Source organism: Notamacropus eugenii, chromosome 1 (genome assembly GCF_028372415.1).
Source record: "Notamacropus eugenii isolate mMacEug1 chromosome 1, mMacEug1.pri_v2, whole genome shotgun sequence".
NCBI lineage: Eukaryota > Metazoa > Chordata > Mammalia > Diprotodontia > Macropodidae > Notamacropus > Notamacropus eugenii.
Genome location: NC_092872.1, coordinates 127143823 through 127160783, shown reverse-complemented (window position 1 = coordinate 127160783; position 16961 = coordinate 127143823). Strand labels below are relative to the sequence as shown.

Here is a 16961-nt window from a genome sequence, read left to right as displayed (position 1 = left end):
TCCCCGGGACATAAATGGTCAAAGGATATGAACAAGCAGTTTTCAAAGGAAGACATGTCAGCTATCTACAACTATGTGAAAAAATGCTCCAAATCACCAATAATTAGAGAAATAGTAATTTAAGCAGCTCCAAAGTTCTGCCTTACATCCATCAGATTGGCAAAGATGAGAAAAAAACAAAACTGACAATTATTGGAGGGGTTGATGGAAAACAGGAACATTGTTACTATTGTTGGAACTGTGATACATTCAGATATTCTGGAAAACAATTTGTAACTATACCCAAAAGTCACTAAACTGTTCATACCCTTTGACCAAGTGATACCTCTACTAGGCCCATACCTCAAAGAGATCAGAAAAAGAGGAAAAAGATCCATGTGTACAAAAATAATTATGCAGTTCTTGCAGTGTCAAAGAACTGAAAACCAAGGGGATGCCCATCAACAGGAGACTGGCTGATAAAGTTATGGTGTATGAACATAATGGAATATTATTGTGCTGTAAGAAATGATGAAGAGGATAGTTTCAGGAAAACCAGGGAAGGCTTGTATGAACGGATACAGAGTGAAATACGCAGAATCAGGAGAACCATTCGTACAATAAAAGCTTCATAAGGGTGTGGCCACTGAGGGATAGGGTCTAAGACTTAGGTGCTTCTTACACTGTGGGTCACAGCCCAAAAATCTGGCAGCAGTAAAATGTTTCTGAACCAATGACCAAAAATTAATTAAAAATCAAACACGTAATGAGTCCGAGGTGTTTCTGGCAGCACTTGCCCATCTTGTATCATGCAACTTCACTGCAGCCTTGGTTCTGAACACAGAGCATGTGCACTTTGCAATGCACATGACTTCAGGCCACACAACGCCAACTAATGTTGCAGAAATGTGGAAAAGGGGTTCTAAGTGGAAAAAGTTTAAGAAGCCCTGGCTAGGTAAGCTCTGCCCAGGGAACCCAAAGCCTCCAGTAGAGATATATAATTATGCACCACGGAGAAACCATCCTCATTGCTTCAGCTACGGTATGTTCAGTGTACAATATTAAATTTGGAACAAGATACATTCTAGTCCTCTTTCTTTTAGGAGATGAGAATTTGATTTCACGGACAGGGCTCGTGATCATCTTTTAGCTAATCAGACAATTGACCAATAGGTTGAAGACCTTATACCACCCAGCATCATTCTGGGTGAGAAATAAAAGGCATTTTCCATTCATTTAGCAAATATTTATTAAATGTTCAGAGATAAGGGAGATACAAAGTTTAGATAAGACACAATCCCTGACCTCATTGGAGTTTATTGTCTAGGAGGGGAGATATGATATGTAATACATAAAATGGAGCCAGCATTTAACAACGTCCTCAAACAACTCTCTACATTGCCAAATAGATCCCAGGCTGCTAGAGAAAGTTCCTCACCAGGAGTTCAGGTATAGATGAATGAATGAAATAATAGATAAATAAACCAGGTGAATGGCAGTTTGGTGGCTAGCATGGATTGGAAACCGAGGCTGAAATACATCTCCCAGCTGTGCTGCCAACTCTCTGGACTTTGCCACTGTACCTTGCCTAGATTCTCACCCTGCAGCATCCACCTGCACCTTGCTGGTTCCCTCTTCCAATGTTAGTCATGCTTCAGTCCTCTCCTGGCTGTGCTTCTGACAAGACAGGCTTAACCACTATGCCTCAGGATAGGTACCTTTGCTCTCCACACCCTCTGTCTGCTGGTGGCCATGGGCACCAGTCACCCTTTTCAGAGCATTGTTATTCTCATCTACAAAATGGGAATAAATCCAACTCCTTCATTTGCTTCTGCAAGGAGAACCTATGAACCAGACTTCTATTCAACTGCAACTTCCTTTTTTTTCTCCCTTCTGGCTTCCTTTATGGAGGGAATATCAAAATGGACCTGATTCAGTTCCTCCAGCAGTAGGTATGCCTATTGGCGTCTGGATAAGGAACTCACAGTTAGAGGAACAATAATGTTTCTCCCTAACACAACTGACTGAAAGTTACAAAGATGACAATATCTCTGTATATGTTGTCAACTATATGTTTAAAAAAAGCATTTGATTTGAGAAAGAAAAAAAGATGACCTAAAATCTCTTCTCTATCAAGGTGGCTCTCGTGACAGTTACACAATTAGACAAGGTTCCTTGACAAATAAAAGAAAGGACATAATGCCTAATCTAAAGAAGGCTGTAGTCATAGTCATGGAAGACAATCCATCCCAGAATGCAAATGGGAAAAGGATTCAGTCTTGAAGGGGAAGGCCTCTAGATGTACTGGTTTTTCTTGTTCTGTTTTTAGGCAACTGGGGTTAAGTGACTTGCCAGGGGTCACATGGCTAGTAAGTGTCTGAGACTGAATTGGAACTCGAGTCCTTCTAACTCCAGGGCCAGTGCGCTATTTGCTGTGCCACTTACCTGTCCCAATGTTCTTGTTTTTTAATTAAGCTGTGCTATTTGTATCAAGCCCCAGAATATCAGAACCTCCTAAATAAGGTTCATAATCATTCAAGAGTTTGGCCTAAGTACTCATAGTATAAGAGTATCTATTATATACTGTAACATAGTATATAATAGTAACTAACATACAGTAATATGTATTATGTAATACAGCACATAATAGTAGCTAGTACATAATATAATAGTATAGTATGTAATAGTAGCTGGTATATAATATCATAGTATATGAAAGTAGCTGGTATATAATATAGCATATAATATGATTGATAGTATAGTAGCTAGTATATAATAGAGTATATAATAGTAGCTGGTATATAATATAGCATATAATATGATAGTATAGTAGCTAGTACATAATACAGTATGTAATAGTAGCTGGTATATAATACAGTAGCATAGTATATAATAATAGCTAGCATTTACACAGTGCTTTAAAATGTGCAGAGCTCTTCTTTTTGAACCCTGTGAGATAGGTGCTGTTACCATTCCCATTTTATGCCTACGGAAACTGAAGCAGGCAGGTAAATTAGCACGAGCTGGAGGCTGGATTTGGTTCCATGTCCAGTTCCCCACTGACTGTGACACCTAGCTGCCTCAAGGCACAGCTCTAGACCACATATATCTATGCATTCGAAAGATTATTCTGACAATGACATGAAGATTAGGCTTACAGGTGAGTGGTGAGGACCAGAACTTGGGAGATGATGACAGAGGGAAAAAAAACAGATGGAAGAGACTGAGCAAAGATGGAGTTGTGAGAGGTGAGGGAAGGAGAAGAGTCAAAGGTGAGCCCCATGACAGGAAAAAAAAACCATTAAGTGCTTGCCTGTGCCTATGAACCTAGAGAAGGATATTGCAATTCATTGGAGTCTGGTGCCCCCTCGTGGCTGCACTGATAATTACGTGACTTTCATGTCAACAACTGGAGGGAAGGGGATGATGATGTCTGCGTTCAGAACCACTGAATCTCATTGCCGGAAGAGACCTCAGAAGGGATCCGTCCCGCTCTCTTGTAGCCCTTGTTACTACTCTGAACCTGGGCAAGTTTCTGAATCCTTTTTGTGAAGATCAAATAGATGTATACAATATGCTTTATAACTATAAAATACTACATAATGGAAAGCTACCATCATGACTATTACTATTATAAACCTTTTGTCAAGGCCACTGATAGGAGGGGAACATGAGCTTCTCGGGTCTTTATAGAGAGCAGGGATCCCATCCCCAGGCCCTGGGCCATACACAAAGCACCTTCCTCTCAGCACCTGCGCTGTTTGTTTCCTGAGGAGTCGTTTCCAGGACAACAATGAAAGGACAATGAAAGCCATTAGTTGGCATCCACTTAAAGGATCTACCCACCCCCCAACCTCTTCAGTTGCAGAGGGGAGTCCTGGGGGAAGGGGTAAACCTAAGGAATGGCGAGCAGGAAATGAAGACTAACCACCCCTAAAAACATCAATTCCCCCAAGCTGACCAAGGATCCTGCTTGGCCCAGGCCTCATTCCTGTTTGGCTCTCCCCTCTTTGTTTTCATCCATGCTCACTTATCTGGGTTCTGGCAAATGAAACAACTGAACCCTCACCACCAAGCCTCTTCCCCCAAAGACCTGCCCCACACTTTACAAGGCAGTCAAGGAGCGTCTTCTGACAAGTGAGTGAGCCCTAAGGACAGCACCAGCATTCAAAAACCTGATCTGAAGGGAAGAGTAGAGGGTGGGAGCAGGAAATAAAACCTCACTATCCCTGACACCACAGGGGAGGGGGAAGGGATGGGAAGGTGTCAGTCTAAAGGCTTATGGGATCTTGGGGGCAGTTTCTCCCTATCTAGACACAAAAGAAGACTTTGTAAAGACTGGAATTGATTTTATCCTACTAAGCTTGGAGATAGGATGGGATGTTGCACATTGCTTAGGAATCTGCTTCAAAGCACAAAATCAGAGAAGTCGGATGGATGGATGGATGGATGGACGGATGGAATCAATAAATGAAAAAGCATTTATCAAGTGCTTTGGGGTTGGAGTTTTAATTCTGCTCTTATCTAAATAGGTGAAAATGCCATCTGCAGATACGTTTTTGGACCTTGCTCCCCACCCCCCCATCTCAGCCACTAGCTGCTTTGTCCCCTTACCCACCCACTACTTCCCTTTTCCTCTTTCATGATTCCATCTTCTCTCCCCTCTAGGTATCAATGGTGTGAGTGAATATCCTTGAAAGGGTTTGGTACATGTGCATTTGAGAATAAGTAGAGGTGGGAATGAAGGGGGAGTAGGAAGAACATCAACTCACCTCTAGTCCTCCTTGTAGAGGGTCGATGTAGTACAATTGAAAGAGCCTTGCACTCAAGAGTTAGGAGAACTGGGTTCTAATCCTGATTCTATGACTAATTCTATCACAAGTCACTTGGTACCTCTGAGTAGTTTCTGCGAGCTCTTGTGTCTGTCCCTATTTCCACAGTTATCCAGAACCAAAAACTGCTGAAGCTGAAGATGACTCAGTTTTCTCTGAGGAAGAAGAAAAAGAAAAGCCACACAATGACCAATTGGTGGTACTGCCAACAAAATCCTGGGGCCCATCGTAAGAATGGCAGGAGGGGCGCTGGGCTTGGTGGAGGGTGGGGAAGAGAAAAGGGCCAGGAATGGATGAGAGGGGGTGGTGAAAAGTCCTAGCAGCACTAGCCTCCCTCTCTGAAGTTTTTCTTTCTCTCATCACCTACTTCCCAATCAACCAGTCATCCAGAATATATAGAATTCCAACTGTGGGCCCAGCCCTGTACTACATCCTATCGGAGATATAAGAAGAGGAGAGGAAGAAATACATTCATCTACAAGAAACAATAATGCACACAGGGGTGGGGCTAGGAAGTGGATCTATAATTTCTCCCATATGAATAATCTCATTAGTAACTCAAACATTTTATTAATTTCTGCATGAGGAAACTCCTCCTCCCAATACCAATACATCTCCTTCATACCAATACAATAGACTGTCATCTTCTCTGCCCCTTCTAGCATTTCAAATTATCTAGAATACTGAGAAGTCAAGTGACTTGCCCAAGATCCCACAATCAGTATGGATCAAAGGCAGGGTTTGAATCCAGATCATCTTGGCCCCTTGGCTGGTTCTCTATCCATAATTACGTCCTGCTGCCTGTCATCTAGGCACACATGGAATATAAAATAGAATATAACTAAGGGCTCTCAAATAGTATGGTTGTCTCCAAAGTGGGGACCAAGATGCCTGGGAGGCAGGTCTGACCACAGGAAGTGTGTGATTAATGGGAGGGTGGGAAGATGGTTCACATCCTACTATCCCTAAGATAGCCAGTAGTTTTACTCATCTTCACCATATCCTCCCCTCTATGCATTTCAGCTCAATATTCCTCCATTCCATTCTAAGTTCAGTTGGGTAGTTATGACACATACCCAATTACCCTTACACTGATCTACTCTGGTTCCTCAGGGCAGTTATGACCTAACCTCACAGAAATCCCTGTGAGGGTACAATTGAGAAAATCAGTACCTCTTCCATTGATGTGAGGGTTTTTTATCAAAAAAAGTTTAGTAAACCATTAGTTTAGAGGGTAAGTCCAGAAGGCATTCAGAGGAAATGGGGATTCAGTAGGGTTGGGATGGAAAATTAGATGGGATCTGAGCTGGAGGAAGGGTAAAATTTGCCTAGGCAGTGGAAGCAGCTTCACTTCTACAAAAAAGTAAGTTTTAGAGGGCTACAGAGAAGCCCCCAGCTTAAGCCATGGGAGCTGGGTTTCTCTATTCCCAATCCACAGACCTCCTGCCCCCTAACTTTTTCCCCTGTACAAGTCAACTCGTGTTTCACAGTTCTACTTAATAAGGTGTACAGGTCAATGAAATTAGATGGATAGTCTAGAAATGGGGAAAAGAAAGACAGGGACACCAATCCAGAGAACAAAAATCCCCCTCTAATCCTTTCCATTCTGACCAAGGGGGCAGAGGGGCAGGGAGCTAAGTGGTTAGTCTGCTTCAGGGATCAATCACAGAAACCTGGATTGACTTCTCAATCCAAAGCAAATTCCCAAAATAGCTGGTGGAAAAGGAACAGAAAGGAGAAACAGGCTTCATTCCCTCAGACCTGTTTGCTGATGGATTTGTTTTTGTTCCAAACCTCGAAGCCATAATAATAACAAGTTTCCCTTCTGGTTTCCTTATACACTGAGGGCCCATTTCCATCTCCTAGGAGCCCTACATCAACCAATTTTTTATTAAGAAGTTACTTTATGCCAGGCAAATGTGTCAAACACTGGGTATACAAAGAGAAAAAAAGAAACAATTCTTGTCCTCAAGGAGCATATGTTCTATTAAGGAATATAATATGCACACATAAAAGTAAACAGAAAATACATTAGTTAATATAAGTTAATTCTATTGGGGAAAACACCATTGTATTTACATATACATGTATATGTGTGTATATATGTGTGTGTGTGTATATATAAATATATAGTTGATTGTTGTTCGTTCTCGAACCGGACCAAAATGACATCACCATGATAAAGTGAAGTTTCAGCGTGTCCAACTGTGGCTGATCAGACAAATATGAGCTTATGAGCTCAGAATGCTCTACCACAGATTAGGCACAGATAGTCCATATGAATATTTGGGGTGGTTACTCCAAATTTGCACATCCTATGTTTCCTTTGTGCTGTCTCAATTCTTCTTTGCTCATAGAGCACAGCACCTTTTCTGATGTGGGCATGCCATGCTGAATGGTCTTGCACCAGTGTCTCCCATGTTGCACAGTCAAATCCAAGTTCTTGCGAGAGACCTTGAGAGTGTCTTTGTATCGCTTCTTCTGACCTCCATGTGATCACCTGCCCCATGTGAGTTCTCCATAGATGAGTCTTTCTGGCAAGTGTACATTTGCATTCGAACAACATGGCCAACCCATTGGAATTGCCCTCTCCGAAGCATAGTTTCAATGCTTGGCAGTTCAGCTCAAGCGAGGACTTCAGTGTGGTACCTTCTCCTGCCAGGTGATCCTCAGAATCTTCCTAAGGTCAAATAGAAGTGATTCAGTTTCCTGGCATGGCACTGGTAGATTGTCCATGTTTCACGGGTATACAACAATGAGGTCAGCACAACACCTCTGTATACAAAGTTGTTGCAAAATAAATATCTAAAACAAAATAATGGTGGGAGGGGAGCCAGGAAATGTGTAGAAGATGATAGGAAGCTGAATTTTGAAAAAGATTCTAAAAGGCATAGATGAGAGGAACATGCATTTCAAGATTTAGGGTGTAGCCACAGGGGCTATGTCACAGAGGAACAGCATGGAGACCAGTTTGGCAGCATCATAGAGTATACAATAAGGCTGAAAAAGTAGACTAGAGCCAGGTACTTAATTTGGGGTATCTCAACTTAAACATATATATAATTTTACTATAATTAGTTTCTCTTGCAATGCTATGTATTTTATGTACTTAAGAACATTACTCAGAAAAGAAGTCCATCAATTTCACCAGACGGCCAAAAGGGTTCACGATTCACAAAGAGAAGGTCCTCAAGGGAAAGAACTCTGGGCTAATATGCAGTGCAGGGGGGGACTTGTCTCCTATTTCTTACTCTGTCGTTAACGTAACTTTGAGAATATGGGAAAGTTACTGAGAACTATCTAGGTCTCCATTTTCCTCTTTGTCAAATTAGGAACTTGGTGTGACCAGGCCCTTCCAATACCAAAATTCAGTGGTTCTTTGATTCTCTACTTTTCCCTTTGATGATTGGTCTTCACATAACAATACCCTTGATTAGGTCTATGGAGGAAGAATGACATTTCAAACATGAAATATGTTTTACACATAGCATAAGGCCCCCCCACCTGCCTTTTATGCCTCAAATGATCATTAGGGCCATGATTTCTCATAAGTTATTATTTCTTTGGAGATAATTTAAGACACTCTCTCCAAAAAGTCTTTGTTAGTACGTATGATCCCTGAAAGGGGGATGGGAGGACCCATTTACACAGATTAGTTTGTGGTAACTGCTGCACTACTCATAGCTCTTGGCACTTTTCAAAAATCTCATTTGATCTTCAAAATACCCCTGAGATGGAAGAGAGTGGAATCATAGATGGTGAGAATGGAGAGGGAAGGAAAGGTCTGGATTCTAGAGCATTGTCAGGGGGGAGGGGCATCTACCAATTAAAGATACTCTGGGGAAAGGTTAGCACCTGGATCAAGGACTGTTGGGATGGCTCACCCCTCTCCTAATCCCTTGTGCCCTACCCCTAACAGTTGGGAGAAGACCAAGTTTTCCAACAACAGTCCTTCATCACCTCAGCCCCATTTCTCCTTCATCCGGGCCACAGTCAAGTCTTTCCTATATCGTGAACCTCCATCATGCTTGAAATTCTAACATCACATGGGAACTAGCTGGTGGAGGAGAAGGGTAGAAGAAGAGGGGGGTGGCCTGGGCAGACAGCAGACATTATTAGTACATGGGAGTGAGTACCACCTGAAAAAGTCTGACAGTAGAGGCAGTATTTGTGCTCCCGCACTTTTGTCTTTTTTTTTTTTTTTTCAAGTGAGGAGGCAATCAGAGTTAAGTGACTTGCCTAGGGTCACAAAGCTAGTAAGTGTCAAGTGTCTGAGGCTGGATTTGAACTCAGGTTCTCCTGACTCTATGACCCATGCTCTATCCACTGAGCCATAAAGGGGGCAGTTTTTCTTTTTTCTTAAAAAGAGGATAGAAAGAGAAGGTCTTGGAAGTATGTGAACTGGAAAGAGAACAGGATTTAGAACTAGTATACCTGAGTTCAAATTTTGGCTCTGCCACTAACTGGCTATGTGATCTTAGGCAAGTCACTTAACTTAAAACACTGTGCCTTAGCTTCCTTGTCAGTAAAATGAGGGTTGAACTAGATGTCCTCTTGAGGCCCCTCCCATCTTTGATCTTTGATCCTATGATAGACAGGTCCCAGGCTGGACTAGGTTTTTAGCAATTTACAAATACAGAGGGCTCTTGGAGTATGACTCCACCACCAAAATCAGCTGGCTAGAGGCTGGCGATGCTGAACAACCTCTGTTCCCTCATAATTGAGCCCATATTCCTTTATTCAAAAAATATTTACTAAGCATTCAGTTCTATGGACTTCATCTCTCAATAACTTTGTATTTATTTTATAAGTTCTTTGTATTTACTCATATGAGGCCTAAGTATTGTGGTAGAGTAAAGAGATGACTGTATTGGGCTTTGAAGGACTGCTAGACGGTGCAATGGATAGAGTGCACGCCTTGGAGTCAGGAGGACTGAGTTCAAATCTAGCCGCAGGCACTTACCAGCTGTGTGACCTTGGGCAAGTTACTTAACCCTGTTTGCCTCAGTTTCCTCATCTGTAAAATGAGCTGGAGAAGGAAAAGGAAAATCATTCCAATATCTTTGCCAACAAAACTTGAAATGGGGTCATGAAGAGTCTGACACGACTGAAAAAAACTAAACAGAAGCAGCAACAAAAATTGGGCTTTGAATCAGAGAGACCTGGGTTCAGATCCTCCCTCAGACACTTACTAGCTATGTGACCTGGGCAAGTCACAACCACTTTCTGCCTTAAGCAACTCCCTGGCTCCGCAAGTCCTTGGTCTCTTGACAAAATCATCTCCTAGAGTTATGTTAAATGAGGTCCTTGGCAGGGACTGTTTCACTTTCTGTATTTGTGCCTTGGTAGAAATTTGTTGAAATGAATAAGTACCTACTATGTGCTAGTAAGGCATTTTGCAGAGGGGGGAGGGGTTCTCTACTGGGCATTGTTGTTCTCGGCCAGCGTCAAGTGGGAGAGTGAGGGAGGGCTGCCTCCTCTTTCCCAGAATGATACTGAGGCCTCCTCCTCCACTTTCACTAATCTCCTCCCCTTTTCTCTTCAGGTGTATAAAGGTCAAAATTCCAGAACCAGTTTTCATGGCTACACAGCATCCTGAAGAAGACCAAAAGCAAGGGGTAGATGATGTCCAGAAGAAAAGGCTATCATACTGCCCACCTTCCTTTACTTGGCAACCAGTCTTCTTTCTAGAACCACTGAGGTTTTCCACATTTGAGGTAGATGGTGCCCTGGGAATGGGGGTGCCTAGCTCTGGTCCTCGAAGTGTAGGCAAAGTTTCCTAGGAGCTTGGAGAAGCCAGGACAGTATGATAGTGAAAACTGAGTTCATTTTTTGTCTACCCTTACGCAGAAATATCCCTGTCCCCTTTTAGTACATTACAATCAACAACCAGAAGATCTTTACTGAGTACGCCGGATGCCAAGATGAGAGTGGGGAGGAGGAGATGCAAAAAAAAAAAAAAAAAAGTCACAATAATATCTGCTATTTGTATGGTGCTTTACTGTTCACGGGGTCTTTTCTCATACATGCAACAATCCCGTGAGGCAGGTAGGGTAGGGCATTACTGTTATTCCCATTTGATAGAGGAAGAAACTAAGGCTCAGAGGGGTGTGTCTTGCCCAGGATCCCCTAGTGGCTGACCTGGGATGAAATAAGATGTGTTCCTTGCCCTCAAGGACTTTACAAGTATATTTAGGGGATCAGGACCCATACAAATGTGGAAGGACCAGAGAACAAGGTGAAATTCAGTGACAGAAACCTAAGGACAGCAATGACTCAGAAGAAAAAGACGAAAATGGGCAGTAAAGTCTGTGCAGATTTAAAGCTTAAACGAGACCTTGAGAATCTGAGAGTGGGATTTCTCTAGATGAAGCGGAAGGTGGCAGGTATTGCAGAGAATGAAACCTTCCCATCCCTTTCTCTCTGCATTCACACATGCTGCTTTTGCTACCTGGTGGTAATGCATGGCTAGAGTTGGGGTTAAAGGGGGTGTCAAGCCTTAGGAGATCTCACTTGTCCTACTGCCTGAAATTCTCACCTTCAAGGACCTTATTTTGGATAGGGATTATCTGGCAAAGGCTCCCCTTAAATGCAAATGTTACCTAAAGAGAAAAACAAATGGTTAATCTATTAGTATCCATCAGTACCTTTGCTCCATTGGAGGCACTGAGATACCACAGTGGCTAGAGTCAGGAAGACCTGAGCTCAAATTTGATTCAGACATTTATTTGCTGTGCGACTATGGGCAAATCACTTCACTTGCTTCCTTCAGTTTCCTTAACTGTAAAATGGGAATAATAATAGCATTTCCTTCATAGGTCGCTGTGAGCATCAAATGAGACATTTGGAAAACTCTTAGCATAATGCCTGGCACCATATAAAAGATAGTAGTGTAGTAGTAGTAGCAGTAGTAACAGTAGTAGTAGTAGTAGCAGTAGTAGTAGTAGTAGCAGCAGCAGTAGTAGTAATAGTAGCAGTAGTAGCAGTAGTAGTAGTAGCAGTAGTAATAGTAGTAGTAGTAGTAGTAGCAGCAGCAGCAGCAGCAGCAACAGTAGCATCTATCAGTTACCTTTGTCCCACTGGAGGTAGCTACATGGCACGATGGCTAGAGTGCAGGAGACTGGAATCAGGAAAACATGAGTTCAAATCCTGCCTTAGACACTTATTAGTTGTGTGACCCTGGGCAAGTCACTTGACTTTTGGCTGTCTCAGTTTCTTTAACTGTAAAATGGAGATAATAACTTTCCAGGTTTGTTGTGAAAATCAAATGAGATATTGATAAAGTGGTTTAGCACATGGTAGATACTATCTAAATGCTAGCTATCATTATTAGTGAAGCACATTAAAGCAATCTTCAGGGGTAGGACATAGGAAAGACAAGTTTTGAAGGGAAATCCAAATTCTCTTTTATTTTTATTGTGTTTACTCTGTGCAGCCCAATGAGGGGCCAAGTTCTAGGAGAGATACAAAATTCATATAAAACTCAGTCCCTTGATTGCCTATGTAGAGCCTAGATCAGATTGTTTGCCATCTCAGAGAAATGGGAAGAGAGGGAAGAGAGGAGAAAAAATGTGGAACTCAAAACCTTATAAATGTGAATGTTGAAAGCTAGAACCCCCAAACCAAAAACCTCAGTCCCTGTCCCCAGAGAGCTTTCAGACTCTGGTGGGAAGACAGGACACAGAAGACAAAGCAGTACATGACAGAAAAGTGAGGCAGAAACCAAGGCGCCCTGGGGTTTAAGGACCTCCTTATAGATCAGAGTTTGGATTCTAGACACTTAGGGGGAAAGGAGGGAGAGAAGAATGGGTGTCTGTGCCCAGGTACTCTGTCTCGGTCAGATGGGGTGAGCCGTGGGACTACGACACCCCACTCTGGTTGTCTTCCCAGGCCCTTCCAAGAACAATGGCTGGACGGAGCCCTCTGACACCAGGCTCTTATTTCCTCCAGTTCAAAGCATGCCTTCAGAAGCCTGTTGAGGTTAGGGGATCTAGGTTATGTTAGGACATCAATGCCTGAGGGTAGTCAGTGTGGAGTACTGCGTGGAGGAACTTGGCTTCCCTATTCTGATGAGTGCCCTGGGGAGCCTAGCGGTAGGGAGAGTGAAACCATAGTTTGGCTCCATTCCAGGTGGGACCCAAAGCCTTGACAGGGGCTGGTCTGATGGTGCATGGGATCCACTGTGAAGTTGGCCCACACCCCAAGAAGACTCCTAAGAACAAAACTTTAGGGACACCAAAGGGGGGACCCAAACCCAAGGACCCACCAACAATGGGTCAACTCCTGGAGATGTTTGAGAAGAACCTGCGAAGGTAGCACTCAGAATCCAACCTGGTCCAGCTCTCTGACCTTCAGCCTTCACCCACAGGTTGCCTTTGTGGGGGAGAGGGAGGAAGGGGGAGGAAAGAGGTTAGACCCAAACCCTGATTAAAAAAAAACCAGATGGCTGAAAAGTGGAATGCTCTTGAACTTGAAGAGGTGGGGAGGGAAAGGACAGTGACAATAGCTCACATTTATAAGCTTCTAAGAAACATCAAGGATGACCAAGGGAAACTGGGCAGATATTATTGTCTCAGCTTTATAGATGTGAAAACTAAGGCCCAAGATCACAGAACAAGTTAGGTGACCCTAGCTTCTTGAATGCTGACTCTTCCTTCCATCCATTCCACAACACTAGTGGTTTTCAAGCTTTCCTATTTTCTACTGTCCTGTGAAGAAATGGGTAGGGGTGGGTGCTAAGCTGGGGGAAAAGGAGGAAGAAGTACTCTCTGCTCTTTCCCATCCTAAGGGTATCTTTGCCATGCTCTAACCAGGATTTCCTCACTGTGTGATTTTATCTGCCAAAAACCTACTTTGTCCATCCTGGACCAGAAGAGCCCAAGAGCAACAAGGGTAGGTACACATCACCTAATTCCCCTTCCTTCCAATCCTTGGCTGCTGCTTACCCTGTCCTTCTCCTCCCACAATGTAATTTAATTTGAAAACCTTAAGCCCCAACAAACCAAACTATAGTCAAGGGACCATGGGAAGGTATTAAGGATGCATACAAAAATAAAGCCATCCATATGTATCCTCAAAGAGTTTACATTCCAGTAAGCACTGATCACTTCCCCTGATGCCAATTCTGGGGCCCAGCTCCAATACCACCCCATCCCCACTCTCTCTCTCCATAGCATCTGCCCATGCATTTCTTCCACAGAACAACACCCACCAGACTGTTCAAAAGAAGACTAAGAGGTGCCTTTTCTCCAAACATGAAATCTGGGCGCCCGGTCCTATGGTGAAGCCTTGGTTCCAGCCTCAAAACCTCCTTCCTCCCAAAGCCACTCTTAAGATACAAACACCATTTATAAAGCCTTTACCCAAGACCCAAGGCGTTGGACCTCTCTCAACCACTAGGTGGCGGTAAATGGTCACTGGCTTCTAAGAGAGGTGGTGAGGGGGCCCCTTCAGTCCACTCAGGGAAGGGCCATCCATCATGTGGTCCTCTAAGAAATCTTTGTCCTGCCTCAGGCCCTTGTTGGAACCAGCTTTGAAGATGGGTCCTAAATTTTCAAGGAATAATGATGAGAATAAACAACAGGCCCAGGCCAATGCAATCCATTTCTTGATCTCTTTTCCTACTCTGTCCTCCCGAAAGATGCCAGGTGGGCTGCATAGCTGGATACTTGGACTCACCATCCCATGGCCTGGAAACTCAACTATTCAGAATTTGGCAGAAGTAATGCCAAATATTTATATCGGGGATTTACAGTTTTCAGAGAACTTCCAAGCACATTTTCTCACTGGATCATTTGATCATTGAGGCAACTCCATGTGGAGCAAGTTTAATAGATCCCCATTTGAAAGATGGGCAAACTGAGGCTCAGAGGTTAAGTAATTTGCCCAAGCTCAACAGCAAAGTGGAAACTCGGAGTAGCATCCATGTCTTCTAACTTCAAAGTGTGCTTCATTAACGGTCCCAGGCAGAAAACCAAGAGTCCGAGGACCTGGGTTCAGATCCCACTTTAGACTTTTGAGGCTTACTGAATTTCCCCAGATTCCAATTGCTTTATTTGTCCAATGGGGTTGTACTAGATGGCCTCTGATGTCCCTACAACTCTAAATTTATGATGCAACCTTCTGACCTGCCTGGCAGTCCTGGGCAAGGTGTGTGGGAGAGACACTTATTTCCCTATATTCTGTCACAGTCCCAGAAATCCTATCATTAACCCTTCACTTCTCTTTGGAGTAAGGTGGTCTTTCAAGTTTCACAGGTTTCTAGTTGGTTATTTAAATGCAAATACCCTTCCGATGGGGTTTCCCTCCCCTCAGTAAAACCCAGTGAGGAACTTATGCAGAGTGGAGCTTCAAAAGGAAGCTTCATTAACATTCATTTTAGTCTTGTCCTCAGCAACTTATTATGTAGTAGGTGCTTATACAGGCTAGCTGTTTGGTTGATTGTTTAAAATGTTGTCCAGTTATAGATATATAGATATACGACTGTTGTTTCCCTTTGAGATAATGTAAAATTCCATGAGGTCAGTAACTTTCTTTTCTATCTTTGTATCCCCATTGCTTGGCACATATAGGCGTAATAAACGCGTGTATTGTATTCCCAGAGTGCCTGGCACATAGCAAGAGCTTAATAGATGCTCATTGACTTGGATGGATGGATGCTTCTGTCCACCTTACCTGGACCATCTTCCTACACTTTACAGCCCAGCTGCCGTCCTGGTCTGTCATGGATCTTTCCACTGACCCCTTTCGTAGAGTTGCTTTATTTTGTACCTCCTTCATGAACTTAACAAGTGCACTATTGCATAGTACAGCCCCTGGGCATATCTTATCCCCCTAAATTGTACTAGACTGTAACAATCAATTCCACAAACATTAAGAGCCTGCTAGGTTATACTCACCAAAACCCCTTAAAAATGTTTGTAGTGTTGGATTAAATTCAGTAAGAGAAAACCACAAAGAGCTAAGTTTTAAAAGGCAGCCCAGTATATAACAGAAAGCCCAGTATAATAAATGGACAGTCAAAGGACTTGGGTTCCAATTCTGCTTCTACCACTTACTAGTGTATTTCCTAGTGTATCTCATTTCTGTAAAATGAGGGGGAGTGAGTCCCAATGACTTCAAAGGTCCCTGACAACTCTGAAGCAATGAGCCCAAGATAATAGTTAAAGTAGAAATTTTGCCGGCATTCTTTGGGGTTTTCCCTTTCTGCTTTTCTTTGCCTTTTCCCTGTCCTCTCAGCATCTGTTCTTGATTGGTCAATATTACAAACCCCCTCCTCTTCCCCTCCTCATTTCTAGCCTGCTTCTACTTCCCTGCAACTTTTTGCTCTGCAAGTCTGATCCCTGAGACTTCCATGGATCCCATCTACTCCCCGAGGGATGCCCTCCCTACCCTCAGCCTGCCTTGGGCTGGGCTGGTGTTGGGTTTAGTAAGCAGAGATGCCCAAGTAACTGTGAGGAGGGGTCAGGAACAAGGCAATGAGGTATCCTATTGCAGGGCTGAGGAAGGGGCAGGGCAAGGAGAGAAAGTGGCCTTGGGGGGGGGGGGGGAGGAGAGGGGGGAGGAGCGATAGAATCTAGGAGGGTCAAAAGGAAGGAGCTAAAATCAATGGGAGGAAAGGCTGCAATCTTCCGCAGGACTGAACTTCAAACTGTCCCAGGTTTGGTCCCTGGTCCATTACAGAAACCTCCTGCTGTAGTCAGGGTGTCTAGGGACCAAAGCAAAAAGTTCCCTCTTCTTCTCCCTCTTCCTCCTCCTCCTCTTTCTCCCTAGAGGCTGGACTGTCTCCAGTCATCCCCCTTTCCCTCTCCCTCCCTCTTTCCCCAGTTCTCCCCTCCCCTTCATCCTCCATGCCTATTTAAGGCAAGAGTGCTTGTATGACTTTAAACAATTTTAGGCTCTTCTCCTTGTCCTGGGCTGAGACAGCCAGGAGAGGTAAACAGTACTTGGGGGTCAGCAGCTGGGGGGAAAATAAATCAGGAGACAGGTTGCCTGGTGGGAGGGGAGAAGGGGAGCTGATAGCTTCCCATCCCCCACCCTTTTCCCCTCCCATGGACTTTAGGAAGAACCTCACCATTCAGGTCCTAGTTGCTCACTGTCCTCCACTTTTCTCCCTTCCCCTTAGATGGGCTCAGCCCAGCAGAACCCAGC

General features: G+C 43.6%; 1 protein-coding gene and 1 long non-coding RNA gene across 13 annotated transcripts in view; one reads left to right on the top strand and one right to left on the bottom strand.

Annotated features, from left to right (window-relative positions):
* The first annotated feature begins 4024 nt into the window (after nucleotides 1–4024).
* LOC140506574 (uncharacterized) lies at nucleotides 4025–14414 on the top strand. Of its 12 annotated transcripts, XR_011967995.1 has the most exons (7): nucleotides 4027–4116; nucleotides 4279–4511; nucleotides 4920–5039; nucleotides 10357–10528; nucleotides 12942–13179; nucleotides 13600–13703; nucleotides 14011–14414. XR_011967995.1 is itself a non-coding variant. In XM_072613900.1 (6 exons), the coding sequence occupies exons 1-6, from the start codon at nucleotides 4028–4030 to the stop codon at nucleotides 14218–14220; spliced, it is 852 nt and encodes a 283-aa protein (XP_072470001.1). In that variant the 3' UTR covers nucleotides 14221–14414. The 12 variants fall into 12 exon arrangements, 3 of the variants coding, with proteins under 3 accessions (XP_072470001.1, XP_072470009.1, XP_072470018.1); XR_011967983.1 differs by lacking the exon at nucleotides 4279–4511 and having other exon boundaries at nucleotides 4028–4116; nucleotides 12942–13123; XR_011967984.1 differs by lacking the exon at nucleotides 4279–4511 and having other exon boundaries at nucleotides 4028–4116; nucleotides 12942–13123; nucleotides 13985–14414.
* The window catches only part of LOC140506612 (uncharacterized), a 33855-nt gene continuing 22252 nt past the window's right edge, over nucleotides 5359–16961 (bottom strand). Inside the window, exon 2 of the long non-coding RNA XR_011968016.1 lies at nucleotides 5359–7491. This is a non-coding gene — a long non-coding RNA (uncharacterized lncRNA). The remainder of the gene's footprint in view (nucleotides 7492–16961) is intronic.